This window comes from Stegodyphus dumicola, chromosome 1, assembly GCF_044657685.1.
Source record: "Stegodyphus dumicola isolate Sdum_Otavi_A_Nest chromosome 1, ASM4465768v1".
Classification (NCBI taxonomy): Eukaryota; Metazoa; Arthropoda; class Arachnida; order Araneae; family Eresidae; genus Stegodyphus; species Stegodyphus dumicola.
Genome location: NC_140768.1, coordinates 58,719,248 through 58,745,388, shown reverse-complemented (window position 1 = coordinate 58,745,388; position 26,141 = coordinate 58,719,248). Strand labels below are relative to the sequence as shown.

Sequence of the window (26,141 nt, the reverse complement as noted above, 5' to 3'; positions counted from 1 at the left end):
TGGCGAGTATAATTATTGCTGCTACACCGACAAAATATGATATTCTCGTAAGCGTTTCGCTGTCGCATAGTTGAATGATTACATATGTGTTAATGATCCCGCTGTTCAATCTTCCGTTTAAATAAGTTCCGTAATTCCGTTAGTCAATTAAAGCTTTCTCAAATTATTTATTTAGTAATTGCTATCTTTGCTAACGTAATTTCATTATTTATTCAAGGTATTAAATTGATGCTACACAGTAAATAATTAAATTCATATCGAGACAAATTAAGAGCTTTGCAGTTTTATCTTTAACAATTTTAAAACCTTGTAAATGGTATTTCTGTTATTATGAATAATTAATTGTTTACTGAATATTCTTTTAAATATATTATTTGAAACAAAAATTAAAACCTGAGTTAAACTTGCCTTTCGAATTCTATTTCAATACATTTTTCTTTCTTTTTTCATCTATTTAGCATTAATGAGTTAGCGATTGCTCCATTTAAAGTCGATATACTTAATCAAAGTACAGTTCGGTTGAAACTTCTTTGTCACATTTTAAAACCTGTAGAATGTGTAAGCAATAGAAATATTAAATTTACATACATTGTTACAATAATTCGAAAGCATATCCTAACGTCACCATTGTATGGGAAACTTTTAATTATTGAAAACAAGTCTCCATTTTTGAGGTTCAGGAGAGATAAGTACGTCTAATATTGTTAAATATAGTTTTATATAGGAAATTTGCAGGCGCCATTATTAAACATAAAATTGCTCATTGAACATGACTGGAGTTTATGTGGTCAAATAAAATATAATATATTTAAATCTAGTTCCAGCTTGAATTGAAGAGCCTTTTAAAATTTAATTGGTGAATATTATGCATTAGAAGTTGAATAACATAATATGATGAATTTTTAGTAAGACACATTTATATGAAACCAAAAAAGCATAATTTAAACATCATTTATTTACTGACTTATTTTAATCAAATTGAACATTCTAAGCATGCATGCCTGTAACACTGAAATAAAGCTACACTCATAGAAAAATTGAGAGAATTTGCATATTATCTTATAGTTCTTAAAATCTAATGGACAGATTTTAATGCAACTTGTTATGAATATACATTTCAAGCGAGACAAAATATAGAATTCGCAAAGTCATTTTATGTACGCTTATTATCAGTAAAGCTCAAATTGTAAGAAAGAATAAAATCCAAGTTGTCATATCGAGCCTAACATAGAGTATGGTTTATTCTCACAGTTATACAGGTCGCTCAGCATGATGCTATTTTGAACAGGAAGCAGTCGAGAAGTTTCTGTGGCAGTCAATCTCACTCCTGCAGAAAGTCAGTTTTCAGTTCTGGGATTGTTCTCCGAGGTGGATGGCGAGATGAAATTTTCCTCCCAGGAATCTTCAAATATGTTGTTTAGGGTTAAGGTCAGCAGACCTAGCTGGCCAATCCATGCAGCGAATATCCTCTCTTTTCAGGTAATCCTAAACCAGCCGATGTGGACGAACATTATCGTTCATTAACAGAAACCTAAGACAGACTGTGTCCCTGATAATACGAACATAGGTCTCTAAGATCTCCTCTCTATATCTCACAACAGTCAGGACGCCTTTTTTAAAAATATGTAGTGGTGTGCATCCGTTCAGCATAACGCCTGCCAAACCATTATACAGGGTGATTATAATTAAAGTTTAAGTTTCAAAACGCTATAAAAAAAGAACCACTGATGAAAATGATGTGAAATTTGAAAGGAATGTTATTGAAAAAGGCGGAAAGCATATGGCAGAAGAAAAATTTTAGTTTCAAAAGTTAGCAACAGATGGCGCTGTAAGCGGCAGAATCACGACGAGAAACGAGAAATGATTCGTAAAACAATGGCTAAGGTGGAAGTTACACATTAAAACGCATTGACAAATTAGAATTGTTGAATAATTTTATTTGCATGACTGTACATATCACATCGAAAGGGACAAATCGGTTTCAAGAGTTTTGCGGCGACATACCGCATAAGAACCATTCATCAAAGAAGTTCGGAACTGTCGCGAGACTGGCGCAAAACATGTTCAATATGGTGTCCACCGTTGTGTGCAACAAGTTGAAAGTGACAAACAGCATGTTCCACAACGGATCGCAGTGTCTCCGGGGTGATGTTCAGAATGTGTTGCGAAATGCGTACCTTTCATTCCGCTAAATTTGCAATTGGAGCACGGAACACAACATCCTTCAGATACTCCCACAGCCAGAAATCACACGGAGTAAGATCAGGCGATCGGGATGGCCAGGATGTAGGGAAATGACGGCTGATAATTCGAGCATTTCCGAAATGGTGCCTCAGCAGCTGTTTCACGGGATGTGGAATGTGCGGAGGAGCGCCATCTTGCATAAAAATGATTTCATCCACACATCCATGCTGTTGCAGACCTGGAATCACGTGGTTGCACAAAAGAGACGCATACCTCTGACCAGTGACGGTTGAGGGAACAGGACCGGAAGCACCCGTTTGCTCGAAAAAATATGGTTGTAGGATGAATGATGCCGTAAAGCCACACCATACCGTGACCCTTTCAGGATGAAGTGGTACGGGGTGCGTTGCCAGTGGATTTTCTGTTGCCCATATTCGACAATTCTGGGTATTCACGTATCCTGTCAGATGGAAATGGGCTTCATCTGTCCACAAAATTTTCCACGGCCATTCATTATCCACTTCCATGCGAGCCAGGAATTCTAACGCAAACGTCTCCCTAGCTGTCAGGTCAGACGGAAGCAACTCCTGCACATGGCCAATTTTGTACGGATAGCATTGCAGAATGTTTCGCACAATTTTCAGCACTGTGCTCATAGGCCTGTCCAATGTTCGGACAATTCCTCGTGCACTGCACGGTTGCACACCACCGGCCGACCCCTCCTGTAATGCTGTGGCCACTTCTTCAACTACCGTCGAATGCACTCGTTTTCTCCCTCTACCAGATTGCACATCAAACGAACTTGTCGTTTCGAATTTTTGCATCATTTTCTTTAGACCTACGACACTCATTGGACCAACGCCTTCTTTTATACCCTTCAGTGTCCTGAATTTTTGCAGAGCTACTCTTGACAATCATCATTCTTGTAATACAGCTTTACCAGCAGAGCGCGGTCCTGCAGTGAAACACCCATAGCGAACGTCTGAGACGCGAAATGAGGAACAGCCTGGTACCTGGTGGCTTTATAACACTGAAATTTAACTAACATTTTAATTTAAGTCTTCTTTCGCTTGCAGCGCCATTTGTTGCTAACTTTTGAAACTAAATTTTTTCTTCTGACATACGCTTTCCGCCTTCTTCAATAACATTCCTTTCAAATTTGACGTCATTTTCATGAGTGGTTCTTTTTTTTATAGCGGTTTGAAACTTAAACTTTAATTATAATCACCCTGTACTTCCACCACCGTAATGGGCTTTCTCCAGATGAGGAGGGATGGTATTGTCTTCCAGGCTGTCTCCAGATACAAGTACGCCGATAACAGTGTCCAGGATAAATATCGACTCATATGTAAAAAACACGGAATTCCCCTACATTCTGGTCCTAGGCACATGTTGTCTGCCCGATGCTAAACTCACCGTTTTCTATGCTGCATTGGAGCAGAACGGAAACATTCGTCTTCTAGATACAGCACTGTCTCATGAAGTCTAACATAGAGACCATTAAACTTGGATTTCAGTCGAAGTAAGCAACTCACGTGAGAGCTGTGAAGCTCTAGTAGTCCAGTGTATCCGCCCTCAAAGTTCCAACATTCATCGTTGTGGATGTTGTTTGACCTCATACAGGTCATTTTGATACGGATCCAGTGTCCTGAAATTGTTTTCTCAAGTTACAGACGACACTGAGCATTGCACTGAACTCTGTAGCCCAACCTGCGCTTGTGATTTGCCTACCTCCAATCTACGGACAATTTTCCATCTCATTCCGTCTCCCATACTTTTCATACTTTTATCTGATACCTTATAAAATTCACCCATATCTTGCGAGAAAGTGCAGGAGAACACAAATCTCCGAAACCCCTCGTACGATTATATCCTCTGCACAGTCACAGCTCCGCAGAAACGCACACGTACGGTTACGTACTCTGAATATTTGCATAATCATTCGGTAGCATAATTAATACATTTGGTTGAATATTTATTGTATAAAAATAGATATAATTTGAAAATTCTCTTAATTTCGGTTACGAATATTAGCATTTTAGAGGATGCGAAGTCGGATCCGGAAGATTTACTGTTAAGTCATGTTTTCTTTTGCATTTCTGTCTTCAGCCTGTCTGTGTTTCAGCTAATGAATACTGTTACCTAATAATATATTTATATTGGTATTTATATATATCTCTGTATAGATTGTTTTAGATTTAAGAAACACACTAAAATATTACGTTACATATTTTCCTTATTATCTCCTATTTAGCGTATATTTTAAAACAGAAGTCTCGCTTGACAATCAGTTGCATATGTTGCAAAGCATAATAAATATCGTGGAAAGTTTTTAAGTTTTACGTTACATTTGCTTGGTGATTAATTTGTTTGTGTTACTTTAACAATGTACTTTAATTTTAATCATAAATTATTTGCAAGTATTTAAAGCAACTAGAAACTCAGAGAAAACATTAAAAATATTTTAAAGTAAGTCTCTAAGCGATCAGACGCAGTAGTGTGAATAGTTGTCCATCTGAAGTCCATTGGAGAAGCATGCCTTTCAACGATGTAACACATATCGAACAGACTGTAGATAAACCTCTTTTTTTTTTTTTTTTTTTTGAGGAAGTGAGGCTTTAATGGCATCAAAAACTGTGCATAGATGTACTTTACTTTCACAGAGTGATTATTATTTTATATTATTAATTTTATGAACGTTATCTCTAAAACTAATAGTTTAAATCATCGAAGCGTATTATAAAACTTAGCAGCAATGTAAAAAGATACTCATAAATCGATTCAAATGTTAACATGAACAAAAGTACTATTTAAATATCCAATGCAATCTTAAAATTGACAGTCTCATATCTCCCTACGTACAAACACCTTCCGAAGGAAAGAAAGACATTGACTTCCTAAAATATAATCATTTGAATCATTTGGTTTAAACCTAATTCCAATATACTTCCTATTAGATTAGCATTTAACTAAACATTTAAACTTTAATGTAAAAATTCATTTTTTCAAAGTGAAATGCATGAAAATTTAAAGATATTTTTCGGTCAAACCTGTTAAGTTGTCATTTGGCCACCATCCCAGCTCGCAATCTTTGCAGGTGAATTCATCTTTTAGGAACTGGTTTTCTTTGCAAGCTACACAAACCCAACAGCATTTAACGCTTTCAGACTGAATACTCTGAAAAACAAAAATAGAACTTAAAACTTTGCCATCCAAAAATAGTATAATAAAGAAATAATAAGTAAACTAAAATAAATACACTTTTAAAACATGAATACGAGATTACAACAGGAAAGTCATAAATGGATCGATCGGAATTTATCAGCAGATTATTTCATCGTCTATAGTTAGATGTTTTATAAAAGCATTTTACTTAGAAAACGAAATTAGATTTTGGGTACATTCCTGTTTTCGGGACCTGATTCATAATTGCACGTATATATGTGTGAATGTACGCATGCATGTACGTATGCATGCGAAAAGTCATTAATTTCAATGATAACTGTGAGCCTAAATAAGATACTTAAAGTAACAAATAGTTTTATGCGGATGACTCCAAACGATTTTATAGCAAAACACTCAGCTATTTCAGGTAAGAATAAGACATTTCCATGCTGTTCAAATATCAAAAACCACTTGTTTGCAAATAAAAAGTCGCAAAATTGTTCAGACTAGCCAAGTTACTTTTTTTCTGAGACATGACAGTAATGTGGAACTATTAACGCTACAAGGGAAATCAACAGACTTCTAGAAACGAAGAATTCGACAAAATAAAAAAAAGAAAAAGAACAGTACTTTTTTCGAACAAAAATAATCTTCTGTGACGAGGTGCATTTTCATCTGTCTGTAGTTTTCAACAGATAAATTTGCTGCATTTTTGGTTAAAAATACGTTAGGGTAACTATGAGCGCAAATGCATTTCCTGTGAACCATTATTTATTCTGGCGCTTGGAAAAGAAGCATAAATGGCATTTTCCCTCTCTGTCGATATCTTCGCAAATGTAATTACGGTAAACACTGAATGTTATCGTAACATGATCATAACTGTTTATGGACTACTCCAGGTACTATGAACTTATCTTCCAGCACAGCAAGGCTGCCTGTTACACATTTCGAGATACACTTTTTCGTAGAAGAAAGATCTCATTTCGTGGTGATCAAACGTTTAAACGTGCCAATTGAAAATAGTCTGCGAAAGCTTTGCACTTCACATTTTGTGGGTTTTAGTGAAATACAAAGTTTGCATAAACACATTGCAAAAAGTTCCCGAACTAAAGATAGAAGCCGACGGGCCGCTGACGAAGTCAACAAAGTCGATCTACGGAACGGTTATCATGAACATAACCGAGTAATTATACCTGTCTACCGAAAATATGGAGATGGAAATACGTCACAACTCGTTTTCCGGCGGAGTCTATAAATAAAGAAGTAAAATTATTTAATTTTTATGCAGCTTTGAATTGCATTTTAAAATCGAACGTAATTTATAAACCATCCTGTATACTGCACGAAACTTAAAATGTATTTGTCATATGGATTTAAGTTTAGACTATTTATTTGTTGCAGAAAAATTGCCAGCAAGATAATTCAATAGAGATACAGATGTATTTATTTACAGAAGTGCAACATAATTTAACGTCGGCCCAAGTACTGAAATAGTGGACATTCACTGTCTACATGGGTTTTAAGCTGTGTTATAAAAAGCTAAATAAGTGTAAAGCTCTTTTCACTCATTTTAATAAGTTAAGGAAGCTGGTAAATAAATTACGAGACGAGAAGATTTATATAGTTGCTTACATTAGCGAAATTTGCTATAAATTATGTAGTAATGTGTAAGAAATTATATTCTGCCTTGATAAAAGTAAAACAGTAAATAATGCCACTCATAGCATTATCAGAGATTACCTTAGGAAAAAAGAAAATCGAATAAAATCCAACCACAAACAAATTAATTTTGATCTGAAGGAATTATTTTTTATATATAATGAAAGTCCATAAGTTTCATAAAATCCTAGTTAGCTCTCGAGTAACAGCTTTTAGAATCAATGTGCGTATATTAATTGTGCTGGAGTAGAGATGCTGAAATATCTCAGGTTTATTTTTAGTTAAGGCCAAAAGAAAAGGAATTATAGTATCATTTATAGCCAGTTGCACAAATTAAAGAGACATCTGAAATTTTGTACCGAACATGTTTATGATTTAAATTATTTATTTAATTAATTTTTAGAGATATTAATTATCTAATACTGGTGATGAATATCATTTATAACCCTAATAGTTTGAAGGAATTAATCAATACAGAACAATATTATAAAAATACTGAATTTAACTGCTAAATAAAATTATACATTATGTTGTGATAATATACTGAACACATTAATTGCATACCTATTGGTAGGAACACTTTTGAGCACTAGTACATCTATATTTATGTTATTTTGAAAGAAAAAGAAGCATTGATTGCAGCGTTATTTTGAGAAGCTATGCAAATACTTTGATTATATTCGGTCCCTGTTAATTAACTCAAATGTTTAAGATAGTTTTACCTAAAGAAATTCAAATTAAAATGTACATATATTAAGATTTGCAATAAAAAATTTACATTTTTGATTTAAGCATCGAGATAAATAGTAGCAATTTAATATTTTCTAAGGATTCTGTTAATTTTATTAACAGTTAAATTTTAAGTTAAAGTTCCTTTCCTGTCAAATTCTTAACTTCACCTTACTACTTCCGGCCAGAACGTAGTTTTAGAATCACGTCTGAATACATAATGAGAAAGAGCGGTATTTAACAGCGAAGTTCTTTGGTCTTAGCGAGAGAGAATCAGAGTTTCTGATTTACGCGCGTCTGCCTTTTGGCCACTCTCTCTCTCAAAGCTGTTATTACGCTCGGCAGTACTCAGGCCCTAGTTAAGCTTCGTAGTCAAATAGAGTGAAGGGGCCAACTAATCCAGAATCTTGATAGCTTCGGCTATATTTATTTAGTTAATCTTAGTTTTAGTCTCTTAAGTTCAGGCCGAAGTGTCGGCTTTGATTGTACACTCCAAGACGGAGTTTTGTTAAATGTTATTGGAAAAATAAAGAGTTAGCTACCCTTCCATCTTGTTGTTTCTTGTCACACGAACTTAAGCGATTATTCGATAACTAGTTCTTAAGATTCGTCACTTTCCACTTTATTCTTAGTCTCTTAAGTTCAGGCCGAAGTGTCGGCTTTGATTGTACACTCTAAGACGGAGTTTTGTTAAATCTTATTGGAAAAATAAAGAGTTAGCTACCCTTCCATCTTGTTGTTTCTCGTCACACAAACTTAAGCGATTATTCGATAACTAGTTCTTAAGATTCGTCACTTTCCACAGTAACTGAGAATTACACTAGTAAAAATCTTACATTTGGGGCCCCTAAAAATTGATAACGGACAATGTCATTAGAATACGGGAAGTTTACGTTGACCCCTGCGACCTTTCAGTTCCCCCACACATCCATTAATCCAGTAGAAGGATTTGGATTCCTCGTGAAAACGTTGTGTGCATCTATGAAACCAGCAGCAAAATTTGACGGCAAGGGCTCAGTTCTGACGTTTTTGGAGCAATTGGACCAACATTTCATCTTACATCCTGTGAATCAGCTGCCAAAGGTGACCATCGCTACTACTGCCTTAAAATGTCAATCCTTCAACTAGTATAAGGGCATAGGGAAGCTCTTGTTGGGGGACCCAGAATAGGAATCGTATAACTGGGCATTACTATTCAAGTCGGCATTACTAAAAGCATTGCCAATTGTTAAGGATCATGCGAAGCTAGAATCAGAATTGTATAGTAAATACCAAGGCAGTTTCGAAGATTTGACGGAGTTCATTTTAAGAAAAATTCATATTTTTAATTTATTATACGGGAAAAAGCCCGATAATTAACTTATTGAAGTAATTCTACCCCGACTACTACCCTCAGCCCAAGACTTCCTCGAAGTCCGTAACCCACAAACGCTAGAAGATCTATTTCAGCTTGCGATGAAGTTCCAAAGTAGAAGAAACTCGGAGAAAGCGCGTGCAAATCAGTTTGGCCAGTACTCACGATTTACTCCGCAAAGAAAGCCGCAAGTTCAGTACAACGCGTATCGGCAGAGGGGTAAAAGTGAAAATTCCAATAACAAGAGCGCAGATAAAGAAAAGGATGGCGGAAAGAAAAATCAACGAAAAGAGGCAGCGTTTAACCAAAATTTAAACGCAAACCGGTGATCGAGAAGGGGCAACAGTCACCGAGTGGGAAGGAAGACCCCTCAGAAATTCGTTTACATACAGTGGTGGTACAAAATCTAGCTATGCCGGAGGTACAAATTCTGGTAAATAATGTAACAACCACTGCACTCCTGGACACAGGGCCGCAATGTTCATTCCTCTCAGTAGTAATACTCTCAGTACTCAAAGTACTAATTATTTTGCAGAGCTCTTAAAAGCTACTTTAAAATGTGATGGATGATTTTTTTGAAATTTATATCCAAGTTCAGGCCATAAAATCTCAACTGAAATTCGGTCCTTGAGTGTGTGTATATGCATTTGTATTGTACGCATATATATATTTATATATACGACATTTTGATGGCACGATCTCTGCTGTCCTGTTCTCTTGTTCTAAGATACCTCCATACACCTTTTTGGTTATGATAACCACTGTACGAAAAACTGAAACCAATGTACCAATAAACATACCACGAAATGCGATCCCACAATACAAACTGCCACCTCCATTTTTAACTCTTGTCCTTGTGTATTTTGAATTAGATACCTGGCTTTGCGGTAAGCAAACATACTGTTCCCGATACGTTTCAGGGAAATTTATTTTCGTGTCATCGCTCGAGAATACACTTCCGCAATATTTCTTCGATTTTTCATACTCGATTTCAATATAGCAAAATTTAGAAAATCTTTTTGCCTTTCAGCAAGCACTCCCTTTAAAATGGAACTTCCTCAGATTTTGAGAATACAACTTGTCATTCAACAATATGCGTCCAAAATTCTTCTGTCACTCACATTAAGAAAAATTCCATTTCGAAACGTTTTGACAGAAAAGTTCTCGCTTGCTGTTAAGAGAAGCATTCTTTACTTTTTTGAAGTTATTTATAAGATCCGCCAGACGTTCAGCCACATCCGTTGCATAGACTGCTGTGAAAATGTGTTCGTTTAGAAACATCTCACCGAGATGGAAGATTCTTCTGATTGATACTCCATTGATGCGCATCATAAAAATGAGTAGTTTGAAATCCGTGGTCTTCCAATGCTTTCATCTACTGATTGTTTTCTGCATAAGTCACGAAAGAAATTCATCTGTCTGGTGAGAAATTTTAGGCTGAATAGAATGAGTGACACATTTTATGAATAATAAAATTCTTCTAAAAGTGGTAAATATAATTTCTTTTTAAAAATGTTGCTAATTTTAGGATAATCCAGAGAAAATCACAAGGCTACGAAAATAACCAAGTAATCGGAGATAATACTTACGGAATCAATAAATTATATACCTTATATATTATTCTTAAATTTGTGAATAAATAAAAATAATATGAATAAAACATGTTCCTAATTTTTCCCATATTATGTTGTTTAATTAATTTTTAGATAAATCAGAGAAAAGCATTATGATACGAAAGCATTTCCAAAATCGGTTATTATACTTACAGAATAAATAAAGTATATCACTAGGTCCAAATAATATATATTTGTCATAATGTAAAGAAGTGGCAATGACTCTATTCTTATATTTACAAATAAATAAATAAATAAAACAAAATCCTTCTTATTTTTTGCTCATATATATACATACACATCTATATATAGATACATATATATATAGATACATACACACACACACACACACACACACATATATATATATATATATATATATGTAATAAGATGACTTGGTGAAAGTTGTAACAGATTGGCGTTGGAAAGACGAAAGATAGATATTTTATATTATATATATATATATACATATACACACTGGTTACCATTAATTAAAAGAAAATCACAAAAGGGATGATTACTCGAAAAATTACATGTCGAATTCAATGAAACTGAACCTAGTATACAACGTTTAGTAAGCATAGAATAACATGAAAAGAAATTACCAAACAATTATGGTGCTATAGAAATTATCAAATCAATACAATGAGCAAATCGGATGTGCCAGTTTCGTGCAGGAAACTTATATCAAGTATGGAGTATGATCCCCCCCTAAAAGTAACATAAAACATGCAGCGATGTGTGATGCAGTCAATTACGCACTCTATAAGTTCCGTAGAAATTATACTCTTGTAAAGCAGTTGCAAGCGTGGTAAAGGTTTGAAAAGGATAATCAAAAGTGGATATGTCTTCCTAAAGCATACCAAACATGGTCGATAGGATTTAAGTCCCGTGATCGAGCTGGCCACTCCATGCGCTGAAATGTTTGCTGATAAAGATAATCATCCACGATGCGAGCCCTTTGCGTATCGTGGATGATTATCTTAAATCATTCTGTCATTGTCGTCCAGTAGCAGAAAATTACCATCTATTGCCTTGCATGAAGCTTTGCATTGCATAAGCATCAAGGATGTCATCTCTATAGGCCTGAGCATTCATGGTTCCATCTGGAAAGACATGGATGTCTGTGCGTCTACCCAAAGAGATACCAGCCGAAACACAGGTACTGCGTTCCCCGTATGCATCTCTTTCATTGAATGTTCGAGAGATGATAACGAGTTCCAAGTCCTCTCCAAATCAAATAAAACCTGGTATTGGTTTGGAGACTAAAACGGGGCTCATTCGTAAAGAGAACATCCCTCTATTGATCAGTTGTCCAGCAGACATATTAATGTTCCCACGTCCAACATTCCCTTTTATGACGTGACAAGAGCAACATTGAAATGGCTGGATGTCTCGTGTACAGATCTGCTTCGTGAAGCTTTGCACACACGGTTGATGATGATACCAACCTTTCGGTAGCTGCTGCAAGGGCGGATCTGTGTTGAGTCGGAGTTGAGTTTCTATTCCTTCGTGCTCATAACAATAAATATCGGGCATCGATGCTCATCGTAGCGGTTAGCCGTCCTTGGCTGAACCTCCTGGATGCCGAATCTTTGGTTAGGAACTTTTTTCAAAGTCTATGAAAAACAGAAGAATTCGCATTAAACCATCTGGCCACTTCTGTCTGTCTTAGTTCTGCCTCTAGTTTCCCAATAGATCTCCATCGCAGTTCTTCCGGTAAATTATGCCTGGAGGACATTGTTACAAATTGGCTATCTCAAATTTGTTATCTCAGTATCCCAGCGAAATTTGCAGGCTTGCTGGGAAATATGCAATTTCGTGCTTATCGCAATGGTTTATTTCTATTGGAGAGATACTAATTCGCATACTACGGTTTTATGCAGTAATTCATATTTGACAACATATTCAAATTTTGTACTTATTGGCTAATTTGTGAAAACGTTATCGATATTTTTGTGATTCGTCCTTAATTTTTGGAAACCATTGTATGTGCATATATATATATATATATATATACATACAATATATACATATATATATATATATATATACAAAACTAAGGGCAAAAAGGAAAATACGTATATATAATATCACAAATTTGTATTTTAAGACAAATATTCTAATATCATTTCCGCTCAAATGCTCTGAAATTTAATCAGTCAATTAATTAGGCAAAATTTAATCAATTAATTAGGCAAAATTTAGAACCGAATCTACAAAGACATGAAAGAAATTCAAAACCAATAATTTCTAAAATTTCCCGTGAATATGTCAAAATCAACCAATACTTATCAAACCTGTAGAAATGTAGAAAACGGAAATGCAAAAATAACAAAATCATATAGGCAGAGGAATATATCATGTATATATTTCATTTCTGAGGTTACGGCCCTCCTTACCGTCCTCATTTTTTAGCATCGTCTCTCCTGCCCTCGAGCGACCTCTTAAGTGGGGCGCTTCTGGGACCCAAAGGGATATATTTATTATATGTTATATGTTTTTTCTGGCCAGTTAAATTTTTTTGATCTTACAGCCGGCTTGTGCCGGCTAGGAGGATCGGGGCTGTGCCCTTATAATAATACAAATATAATAATAGGCAGAAGAATGCAATTAATATCTGAGAATCAACGCTGTCAAGATCAGAAGTAATTAAACCCCTCTCCTTCTGGAAATTCACTGCATTTATGTTAATGCAAAATTAGCTGATGAACCATTCTAAATTATTTAATTTGAATTTCTTCCCAACGCATTTGATTACCTAATGTAATGAATTACTACAAAAAAATCGTTATGTATTAAGTAATATCCACTAAAGTAAAATAATAATTAGACATATTTTATTAAAAGGAACTTAAATAAAATGTAATTGTAAAATATACATAAAAACTAAAAGATTACTGATTTTTGTACACTAGTGTATATATATATATTCAGACAGGGTATTCACAAAGATCCTAAACAATTTTGACAGCTTATTGTTTGAGAATGAAACAACTTAAACCTTTGGTACTCGTCACACTTTCAGAAACAAGGTTCGATGTTTATGTGACGATTGTCAAGTGCGGTGGCGCGAAATCTTGTTATAAATAGACATCTGGCAAACGGATCTACTCAGACTCAATGGTTCTCGACTGCGGGAAACGGATTTAATCAATGTGTCGTGATAAATTTGAGCTACGTGGTTTCGGTTTCATGGAAGAAAGAATCGTACTAAAAATCTTGTTATGCAGCATCCCACATAAATGTTCACTTCTATGCTGTTGCCGCTTCAGCTGCCTTCTAATATGAGGATTTTCAAATCTTCAAATCCTCATATTGTGTGTACATTAAACTAAAATTAACTGTTAGGAAAATATTGATATATGTGTGATAACACTACAAAAATGTACAACAGTACCTCGAATACTACCAATAAGAGGATACATTTGTTTAAAGACTTTGTGGAGACCCTGTTTATCGAATATAAGTGCATATGTTCGTCGAAAAGGGAGGCTACATGTTTTATTTCTCCTAAGATTACTCAAAAGGTAAAATTGTAAATTATAGAGTTTAAGTTAATTAATTCTCTTTATTAGGATTTGCATCTATATTGCAAATTCTCCTTTACGTTATCCCACAACAGGCTGCAACTAAGTTAAGAATATTTCGGCGGAAGTTTTGTAAGTTTTATATATAGTTATTGGCAGCAACGCTTGCAGTTGCATTTTTACTCACCCAGATCTGATAATCCATTTTGCTAGTCGAAGCTAGATCTCGCAATCAGAATTGTAGTTCGGTTAGTTGTATTGTAATCTCTGAGTACAAATATACTTATACTGTGAATTCCAATTTTCTGTTACATAATACCCGCAGTTACATGGCAGTTTTCACGCACAAATTAAATTTGTATGCACAAGTTGCGCAGTTGTTAAGTTCAAGAATTAATAAAAAAGTTATTTAAAGCACTTTTTATAGTACTTTCGCAGATGCAGTGATAATTCCTATGTCAGTTTAGGTAGCATTAAAAGAAAAGTTAATTTGTCAGAGGATAATATTTACGTATTTGATTATTGTTAATTTATTTATGTATTAAAGATGTTAAAATACAGTTAGAATATGAAGAGTTTGTTTAAAAAAATTTATTTTCTTTTACTTTAGGTGCAGTATTTTTCTATAATATGGGATGTAAATAGAATTCCTGTACTCTGAGTAGCCTGGTTTTATAGAGTTTTGCTGGAATCAGTTACCTAATTACGAATTGCAATGAATACTATTAAAGGGTAACTTGAATGCTATGGTTGTAGAGTTCTTAGATACTAGGCGATAAATGTCATAGGCAAGCCAAAAATAATTATTCCTAATTTTAGAAAGAAAATATATTTTGCATTAGCCCAGAAGGGTTATTAGTCTCGAAACGCCATTTTACGTCGAATCACTATAAACGGCTGTATCACTTTTTAAATTATTGCAACTAAATATTATCGCCCTGTATTATATTTAAAGAAACTAAATAATAAAGAAACTACATGAATGTATGCATGTTTCTCGCACTGAGAAATAACAACGCTACCTAGAGTAATCAAATTCTGAATAACATAGTCCTCCACACAAACATTGGCACCTGAAAACCCGAATTTGGAATTTGTTTTATTGTTTACTTCATATTTGAAAATTATTAAGGAATTTTTGATAAAAAACTCAACAATTTCAAATCCAGCTGTGGCAACACTGTAGGGAATAAATCATTTTTATCTCCAGTGCGCGAGACTGTGTATCGGAAATTCTAAAGATAAGCTGCTTTTAAATATTTTTAATCCAATGTGTCTTTAGTCAAAATACTGAAAAACGTGTATATGTCTGCAAAGGAAAAAAGAAAAACATGTTTGGACGAAATATAAAACCTTATATCTTTCAGACTTTTTTTTTTCGTTATTATTACAATTATAAGAATGATTCTATATTTTACTGACTTAAATTGTACTACTCTGTGAATTTCTCTGTTCATTTCCTTCAGATCTTGAAATGCGTTTTCTTTTATTATTATTATTACTGGTACGAGAATAAGTATTCATTTTGGACTATTTTATCGAGATTAATAGCTGTCATTTATGAATTTCATTGTTTGTTTCCTTCAAATCTCGTAATGAGTTTTTTATTATTACTGTTACAAAAATGATTCTTTATTTCGCACTATTTTATTGAGATTAATTGCATTGCTTTATGGCTATTTCTGTTGGTTTCTTGCAAATCTTGAAATGAGATTTTACATTGTTATTATTACAAGCTTCATTATAAAAGATTTAGTTTTTTTCCTTGCTCATTTTTTATTTCAGAGTATTCTCTTCTCCTGTAGCACATATTCAGGATAAAATATTTAAATATATTGATATCACAAAATTTTTTAGCTGGGTATATGACATTTTAAATCACTAAATGAAATTAAAGTTTAATTAATAATACCAAAAGAATTCTATTTCAATTCTACTTTAAATATCGATATGTAATAATGGTGTTGTGAGCTCCATAATTTATATTTGTTAACAATATTCAACAACGGTTGTTTTCCTTTTATTTTATACGGAATTTTATTTTTTGTAGCTTGGCAATAGTAAGAAAGATTAGAATAATGATTTGATTTCCTTAATTGGGTAAACAAACAAAGTTTGGCATTCTTAAGCCAGAAAATGTAATTGTTTATTTAAAATATTTCTTTTCAAGTGTTATAGAATGGAGTCGTATTTAATTTAAAGGCGTGAACGACTGAATGAAATAATAGTCAGGTAGATTCAACGCAATAAATAGTGAAAGTACGTTGCTGTTGTGTACAGCTTTATATTTTTCTTTATACACTTGCTTAGCATTGTGCAAACAATCAAAGCTGTAACGTTCTCAAATACAACTCATGATGAAATGGAAAATTATATGCATGATAAATATTCGGAATCATATAAGGTAGGAGATGAATCCATAAAGACTTACGTAAAATGCAAATATACCAACAACTTTCAACAAATTACATTTTGCTTCTACATTCGTTGCTTATCTGAATCCTAGACGGATCTGCCTTTAGTATAATCCTGAGACATGAAGCGTGGTTCTGCATAGAAATATGTACCGAGAAAACATTCCCGAGATGCAACAAAATCACTCATCCGCAAAGAAAATATTGCTTGGAAGTGACCTAAGAATAAATGACATCTCTTAAAGATATCTGTGTATGGAATATGTTTCAGACTCATCTTCTCAAACATATAAGTTGGTTGCCATAGCAACGATCGCTTTCTTCGAGGGAGAATTTTTGTTTGATTATAGACTCAAAACATATTATTTTTTAAAGTTTCAATCTGTTTTGAGAACGCAGAAATTGGTTGAGGTGGAGACATAATTATAAAGCTTATCGAATCTGATATTCATTTTTGGGTAATATCGAATTCCATTATTTAATCTTCACATAAATAACTGCCGAAAATCATTATCCCCTAAACATTCTGTTTTTTGAAGGAAGCGATAAAATTGACACATAATAAATTTTAAATTGCATTCTCTTATTTTCTTTAAATTGATGGCGCGATATTGCGTCAGTTTATGATACAAGTAACTTTACGCTGATAAATCTATTCATCTGAAAACGGTAATTTGAAATATTTTGAAAACCATATAAATTTTAAAAAACATTATATTTTTATGAAGAAATAATATGGACAAAATTAAGAGATTTGATCACATAAAGCAATTGAAAATAAATATTAAATATTTTCGCAATGGAACTGAGCTGAACTTGACATGAGATATAATTAGGTTTCGTTTGGTTTAGTTTATGTGATTACGGCAAAGAACTTGAGAGCAATCTACCTAAGGGGAGGGGTGCTTTCGGGGAGGACGTTCTTGAGGAAACTGGCCCGTACAACACTTTACACATTAGGAAAACCATGAGAATGCTCATGGTTTTCAAAATGTGTAAAGTTTACCAACGGTTGCTGAATTTCGAGCGTCAGACCGAACTACCAATGCTCAGCGACTTTACCGCTCGGCCGCTAGTGGGCCCAGATATAATTAGGAATAAAAAAGTTAAAATTTCTAAGATTTTGCGCTGTGCTATGCAACTCTATCCGAAGCTGGATTAGTGATTGTTTAACAGATTATTTAGAAAAGTCACCGCGTAGCGCCATCTTAAATATTCAACGCTTAGAGGGTAGTTAAAAAATAAAAAGCTCTGAATTTATAATCATCGGTGTAACTTATAATAACTTACATTATCCACATTTACAACATAAATTATGAAAAGTTATTACCATTTATTAATTTCTCATATTATCATTTATAAATTTCCCATTTCATAATTAATTTTAGTGGGAATGCTGCTTATCATTTTTGTAATATATATAAAGAATGAAAAACATTGATTACTCCTTAAGATACTTCCCAAATAGTAATGTTTTATTAACATATTAGGATTCTGAAGTAACAGTAGGACGGCGAATATTAAATTTCGATAATTTATATATAGTCTTAAGAAACTGAAAAGAAAAATATTCACCATTCTTTCTAACATTTAATGTCTAAAGTCTAACGAAGAATTTTCCAATAACGCCAATGGAAAAATGATTTTCCCAATATTGTCATGTTTCAGCTGGCAAGGGTGGAGGAGGGCTGATTCTATATATAAAAATTATCAATTAAATAGCTGCTGTAGATAATAAAAAATATGAATAGATTAAATCCTTAAACGTCAAAATCAAATTCTCCGACAAAAAATTGGTATTACTTTAAAATTTTCTGAAGTCACAAGCAGTGCAACATCGCCCAACATGGTTAGTTTTTATGTGTTTTAATTGCCTACTCATATCAGTTTAGAGGATATTTTTAACATCATGGATTTATAAATGAGAAGAACCATTTTAATGTTCCTGTGACTTATTTCATATTTACCGGCAAATAACGATTAACTGTTAAATATAACAGATGAGTGAAACTCATAAATGAGAAACACACATGCAAATTGTACTTTAAAATACATACGTTTGTTTATTGTCTTACATTTTCATTCAAAACTCAATCATCATTCGGCCCGGAAAAAGCAATTGGAAAATTGGAAAATCTCAAAACGGCGTTCTATCGCAAAGTATCTTCATTTAATTTTTTTGTCTGCCTATTTACAGATTTTTAAAATCTAAAATTTTAGCATTATGTACATATTTTCAGCTAAGTACATTCATATATATATATATATATATATATATTCCCGGAATTTCGTGCACAATCTTTTAAAGTTCAAAAACCTGCCGTATAAGCTGAATTTTGTACAAGTGCTTTTACTTTCCGCGCATAACGAAATACCAAATATTACATGTAAAAACAATCATCGTCCTTCACATAGTGTTCTGCGCATCTACTACACTTATGTATTGCGCAAATACCTCTCTACAGTGTGCACTTATTTCTGACATGTATATCTATAAGAAAATTTTAAGGATTTTGATTTATTGATTTAGCCAATCAACGCGAGGACAATCTGCCTCCAAGAAGGGATGGCTTCCTGTAAGACATTATAAGGGCACACAGCTCACACTTACATTAGTCACGGAGTAAAGAACGAATACGCCAATCTTGCCAGTCCGTTCGCTGGGATTTGAATCAGAATCGAACTCGGTCGGTGACGAGTCAGAAAATTTTAAAGAAAAATTGTTTCTAAGCTTTAGGCGTGTCACTAACTTACAGAGGTTCCAGTGTTTCGAGTTTTGCAGCTGCAAAAGGAGTGGTGGAGCTCCTCTCCATAATGGTACAATATCTTCTTAAAGATGTACAAGGTACTGCCTAGTGACATTATACAGCTGTGTTGAAGGCATTGCCTGCTGTCCCGGGCAAGCTTTCTTCATTTAAAAAAAAGTGCCTGTTTTTTTTTTTTTTTATCTATTGTCGAAACGCTGTGGTATGGTAATAGTAAAGTATGCTTAATTGCCTACTTAATATTAAAGCAAATATTATATTATTATTAAATAATATAATATTTACTTATATTAATAGTACAGTATGCTTAATTACCTACTTATATTCAACCTATTTGCAAGCGATTTGTTTTCGGAACTCTTCAATTCCTAGTGAGAATCAATATAGTTATTTGCCCAACTTGAATTATTCTCTAATTACTTACCATTGGCATCATTTGTTTTAAAGCTCGGTACGCCAAAGGAAATTGTGTCTGATGTCTTCTTTAATCATATTTATTTCTATCTTTTGGAGGAATTCTATTACTTGCAGACGAATTAGTTTCATAACATTCTGTCTACACATCGGTTAATTAAATGTCGTCTTATTTGTTCATATTTCCATTGGTGAAGTTTCTCATGTTCATCTTGTAATTGTCAGATAATTTCATTAATTGGATACCAGGTTTTTTTAAGTAACGATTTGTGTTCGACATATCGTCCTTCCGAAGTTTCTCTAAAACACTTTTGGTACTATTATTTGTATTAATATCAGTTAAGGCGTCATTCATCAATTTTAATTTCGTCCGTTCAAAATATTTACATAGAATGCAATTTTTAATAAGAAACGAATTTTTGATATATATATATATATATATATTTCATAATATAATCAAATTTGGTGCAGAAGTCGATAATGTAAATACCGGCTTGTGGTTAACACTTGTGTTAGTTGGCCCTAACAAATTATCGATAATGTTGCGTTTTTCATCGAAATACCTACTTTCATTAGGTTTCACATTGTATACTATAATATTATTACATTATTTGCACAAAACATTAAAAAATAACTATCAAACAGAAGAGAATAACCATAAAAAGTGACTGCTATCCAAGCTATATAAAAGTATCTGAAAGTCAAAGTATTGGTTGGTAATAAGACAACAACCACTGCTGGTATCAAGAAACAAATCACATAAATTATATTCCTCAGCAGCCTATATATTGCATCCTGCAATTGCCGTTTTACTTCTCAATCACACTGCTTAAAACCAGTTTTTATCTACAAAATAACTTTCCTATCCAATTTAAATTAGTAAAATAAATTACTTTCTATAAATAGTTCAGTCCAGAAAGAAAATGTGAGAGTTTTCTTGAAATAGTTTATTCAGTTTTGCTTCACATCTATATTCTTCTCCTTCTTGCAAAGTGAACTGTACTCAGGAGCTGGTTGACTTTGTATTTAATAACAAAGATTATCATCACAAAGATATTTACTTTATTATACATTTATTAATAATTTTGTTGCTGTAGAGGAACGATCTGGCTCCAAAACAATTTAAATTCTCAATCACAAAGCTGTAAGATCTGTTACAGCAAGTACACAAAAGAAAAGAATACGCAATTCAAATTACGTAGGTCGAGAGTATAACGCGCTAGCAGCGCCTCCTGTCGGCAACTCTTAATCACTACTGAACATACTCCCGACCTTGAAACCTTACGGGTTTCAAAATATTACAATTAGTATACACTGTTTTAAAGCACAATATAATAACAAACAATTGTAAGCAATAGCAATACAATGGTTACATTTTAAAAGACACATTAAATCATAAATGCAATATAAACACTGGAAAGAAACACATTACAATATACAATACATAAATCTAATTACAATTCACAGGAAGAACACAAATGTCTCTCACATTTCTTTTTAACATTTTACCACCTGGTAATACTATGTTAATCACTCGAACTTTTTTATCTTTTCCAAAAATTATTTCTGCAATTCTACCTGTTAACCATTTTGTACTGGGCATATGCTCATCCTTGACTAACACAAGTGAACCCACCTTAACATTATCTTTAGCAAACATCCATTTACTACGTTGTTGAAGGTTATTTAAATAGTCTCTCTTCCATAACTTCCAAATTTGTTGACTATATTTCGTTATTTTTTGCCACTTTGATAGCCTATTTTCTGGTATCTCAACAAGTTGGGGTTCAGCTATTGATGTTAAAGGCCTCCCTATGAGAAAATGCCCGGGGGACAAGGTTTCAAAATTATCAAACTCGAATGATAAGGGAGTAAGAGGTCTAGAATTTAATACGCTTTCAATTTCTAGAATCACAGTGAGAAATTCTTCAAGAAACAGATGAGCATTGCCAATAATTCGTTTCAAATGAAACTTAAAAGATTTCACCCCGGCTTCCCAAAGACCGCCAAAGAAGTTTGGTGATTTAGGAGGGATAAACCTCCACTCAATGTTTTCACTTAGCAGGTATTTAGTCAGTGTTTCATCTGGGTGTTTAACCAATTTATGCAATTTTCTGAGCTCAATGCTTGCACCCACATAATTCTTTGCATTGTCACTGAATAATTTCGCACATTTACCCCTGCGACTAAAAAATCTTTTCAAACAAGCTATAAAGGCATCTGAAGTAAGATCAGAGACAAAATCTAAATGGATAGCTTTGGTGCTTAAGCATACAAATATGCACACATAAACTTTGTTTAGTTTACCCTTACGCTGATTTTTAAATTTAATGTGGAATGGTCCACAAAAGTCAGTTCCAACATTACTAAATGGGTAAGAAGGTGTTACTCGTTCTTTGGGCAGATCACCCATTATTTGAGTCTCAAAAACAGGTTTGTTTTTAAAACAAGTTATACATTGAAAAACAATTTTACGACAAACGTTTCTGCCATTTAAGACCCAAAATTTACGTCGAACATGATACAATAATGCATTTGAACCAACATGCAAATATTTTAAATGATAATATCTCACAATTATTAAAGTTAATGGATGCTTATCTGGCAGAACAATTGGATTTTTCTCATATGTACTGAGGTCAGAATGTTTCAGTCTGCCTCCAACCCTTAGAACATTGTCTTTATCTAAAAAACAGTTTAAAGATTTTACCTTGCTGTTGCTGGGCAGTGAGGCACCTCTCTCAAGATGTTTTATTTCATCTACAAACTCACCTTGTTGGATTGACCTAAATAAATAGATTTCCACTCTTCTCAACTCGCTAAATGTAAGGTGACCTGTAAGCTTTTCATTTCTAACATTATTGATAAATCTAAATACATAGCACATAACATGAACAATAGTTAAATAATTATTACTCAAGGAAAGAATATCATCAACTATAGAACTATGATTTAAAACAGTAAAGGCAATAGGAGAATGATCATTAGAGTCATCAGTTTTCTTTAGTTCATCAGAAAAGTCATCTAATGAAATTAGAATGTCATTATTGTCTACCGGAACATCAGTCTTTTCTCTCAAAAATTGGGGTCCATGCCACCAAATGTCACTGTTCAATAAAATGTCAGCACTGACTCCCCTGCTGAGGAGATCAGCTGGATTTTGCTTCCCAGGGCAGTGTGCCCAGGCACTGGTATCACTTAAACTCTGTATTTCGTTAACTCTATTGGCAACAAATGATTTCCATCGTTTCGTAGATCCTTTAATCCAATAGAGAGTTATTTTTGAATCCGTCCAAAAGAACACTAAGGAGGTCTTTTTCAAATCCACTGTTTTCTTGACTTTACTCGCTAGTCGGGCGGCAAGCAAAGCACCGAGTAATTCTAGTCTAGGTAGAGTGATTTTCTTTAGTGGCGTCACCCGACTCTTGCTAACCAATAAATTCACTTCGATATTACTATACTTCACAACTCTTGCATAAATAGCAGCACCATAAGCCTTTTGGCTAGCGTCGCAGAAGCAGTGTAGTTCTAAGATATCGGTTGACTCTTGTAAATTGAGCACATTTCTAGGAACTCGTAACTCTGAAAGATCAGGAACTTCGGAGCACCACTGAAGCCATATTTTTTGTAGATCTACAGGTATTGCTTCATCCCAAGAAATTTTCTTCATCCATAAGACTTGTAGAATGAACTTTGCACGAATAGTAAACGGCGAAAGCAACCCAAGCGGATCAAAAATCCTTCCAATTGTACGTAGTAGGAATCGTTTGGTACTTTCGTTTTTAGACAGACTGTTCACTAGGCTCTGCTTTCCCAATATTAGACAATCTTCAGTAGGATTCCATGACAGTCCCAAAACTTTAATAGTGTTGACTTGTGGCTGTGTATCGAAACCTTCACGTGTCCAAAACTGCATCAATGTATTGTCATTCGTAGTCCATTTTCGTAGCACCATGCTAGCTTGGCTCATAATTGATGTAGCTTGAGTCGAGATCTCAAAAGCATCCGACACATTATCAGCTCCAGAAATAAAATCATCCACATACAAACAGCGGTCTAAGCATTCTGTTGTAGTCGGGAATTCTTCAGAGTGCTTTCTCAGGTGAGTTTTCAAAGTAGCAGTCAAAAGGAATGGACTGCTCGTAACACCAAAAAGAACACGATTAAATCTGTAAACTTGAATTTTACCATTTTCTTCTCACAGAAAACGAACTGCATCTCTGTCCTTTTCGGCTAATAAAATTTGTAGGAAAGCTTTCTCTATGTCTGAAGTAAAGGCGACTTTGTTTAATCTGAAATTAACAAGAATGTCGTATATGTTCGAATTCAGGTTTGGCCCTGACCACAGGCAATCATTTAGACTTAAATGCTTAAAGTTATGACTGGAACTTGCATCAAATACTCTTCTCATTTTTGTAGTTGCACGTTCCTCTCTAAAAACTGGTTGATGTGGCAAATAGAACACAGGTTTATCAACAGGTTCCTTAGGACGTCTAACTTTCTCTATAATATTCTTATTTTCATAGTCTTTTAAAGTTTCAATATACTGCAAATGAAGATTTGGATCTTTTTGAAGTCTACGCATAAGTAAATTAAGTCTGTTTTTAGCAACGATGAAGTTATTATTGAGCTCTCCCCAATCTCTTTTCCATGGTAATTGAACCTCATACCGGTTATCTTTAAAACGAACAGTTTTTTCAAATGTTTCTAAAGATTGAGCTATCTCATTTTCACTGGGATCATCTTTAATTCCTATAGACTCAAGTTGCCAAAATTTTTTAATTTCATTTTCTATATCACTATAATTATTAATTAATCCACAGTGAACTGATCGCGTATTTTCAGTCTCTGAACCTAAAATGCTGCCAGTGGCTATAAAGTCAAAAACAGAATTTTGAAATCTTAGCTCTGAATTGGGCACTTCAACTTGACCGAATTTTAAGATCTGATAAAACACCTCCGCGCCTAATAATGCATCAATTTTTCCTCTTTTATAAAAGTTTGGATCAGCAAACTTAATGTTTTGAGGAAAATGTTCAGTCGGAACTTCTATATTATTTATTGGTATGGAGTCCGAGATTTTAGGCACGCACAAAAATTCTAAACTCATTTCAAAGTCAATACCGTTTGAAATAGAAGCACATACTTTAGAATTAATATTTATTCTCGTGTTATTTAATCCAGAAACCGCAACAGATATTTTTTCTCTTTTAATGCCTAACGAATTAGCACATTCAACCGTTAAGAATGACGTCATCGAACCTACATCACACAAAGCGCGAACTGATTTTAATTCACCGTAGCCAATCTCTTATTAAAATATTCGCAGTAGAAAGTAAAACATTTTTCGTCTGACGCATTCCGTTTACAGCTGTGCCGGCGAAAATACTTTCTTTATTGGTAGAAGAAGAGTCATAAACGAATTTTTCAGCATTCGGATTGAGACTGACTGTCGTCTTCTCCCCCCCCTACTTCCGGCTTTGAAATATGAGCACTTTCGTATTTATTTTGTTTTTCATTTTCGAAATGTAATAGCGTTGAATGCTTTCGTGAGCATTTTTGACACCGATAATTAGACGAACACGTTCGAACGGAATGGTTTTTCAAACAATTAAAACAAAGCTTATTTCTTTTCACGAATTCCCACCTGTCATTGACAGAAAGCTGTATAAATTCCGGACACTTATATAATGAATGGAATTCTTCATCACGGCACTTTATGAATTTCAAATTTATATTTTTTGTATTAGAAGTGGATATCATACTCGTAAGTTTTTTATGTGGAGAATTATTACTCTTTTTTACCTCCTTTATTTTACTATTTTGAAGCGTTCTCGCTTGGCTTTGTAAAAACGAAAGTAATTGTTCAATCGTACCAAATTCTTCCGAGTTTTTTAATTCCTTTTCCCACCAGTATCGAGTTGATTTATCAAACTTATCCACTATCAAATATACTATCATTATTTCAGATAAGTTTTCTACCTTGTAGTTTAAAATATGTTCGAATACACTCGTTCGTTACATCAATTAAATTTAGAATAGAACTAGACGTCTCGCTAATACTCGGCTGATTCAAAAGCTTTTTTATTATAGCATTTAAAAGCTCACGTTTATTCGAATACCTATCTTCTAAAAGTTTCCAAGCTATATCGAAATTTGTATCCGAAATAGAAATAGACTGTATTACTCTCAGAGCTTCGTCCTTACAACTAGCTTTTAAATATTGCAATCTCATTGCATTACTCGAAATAGATTTGTTTTCTATTACACTAGCTTTAAACATATCTTTAAACATTATCCAATTCTCTATTTTA

At 33.8% G+C, this 26,141-nt stretch overlaps 1 protein-coding gene across 3 annotated transcripts in view; it reads right to left on the bottom strand.

The window, feature by feature from the left end:
* LOC118181916 (metabotropic glutamate receptor 1-like) overlaps positions 1–26,141 on the bottom strand; it is a 574,264-nt gene that overhangs the window by 33,585 nt on the left and 514,538 nt on the right. For all 3 annotated transcript variants that reach the window (XM_085815122.1, XM_085815124.1, XM_035351151.2), the window contains one exon: positions 5,235–5,361. In XM_085815122.1, coding sequence (XP_085671248.1) covers positions 5,235–5,361 — 127 coding nt within the window. The remainder of the gene's footprint in view (positions 1–5,234; positions 5,362–26,141) is intronic.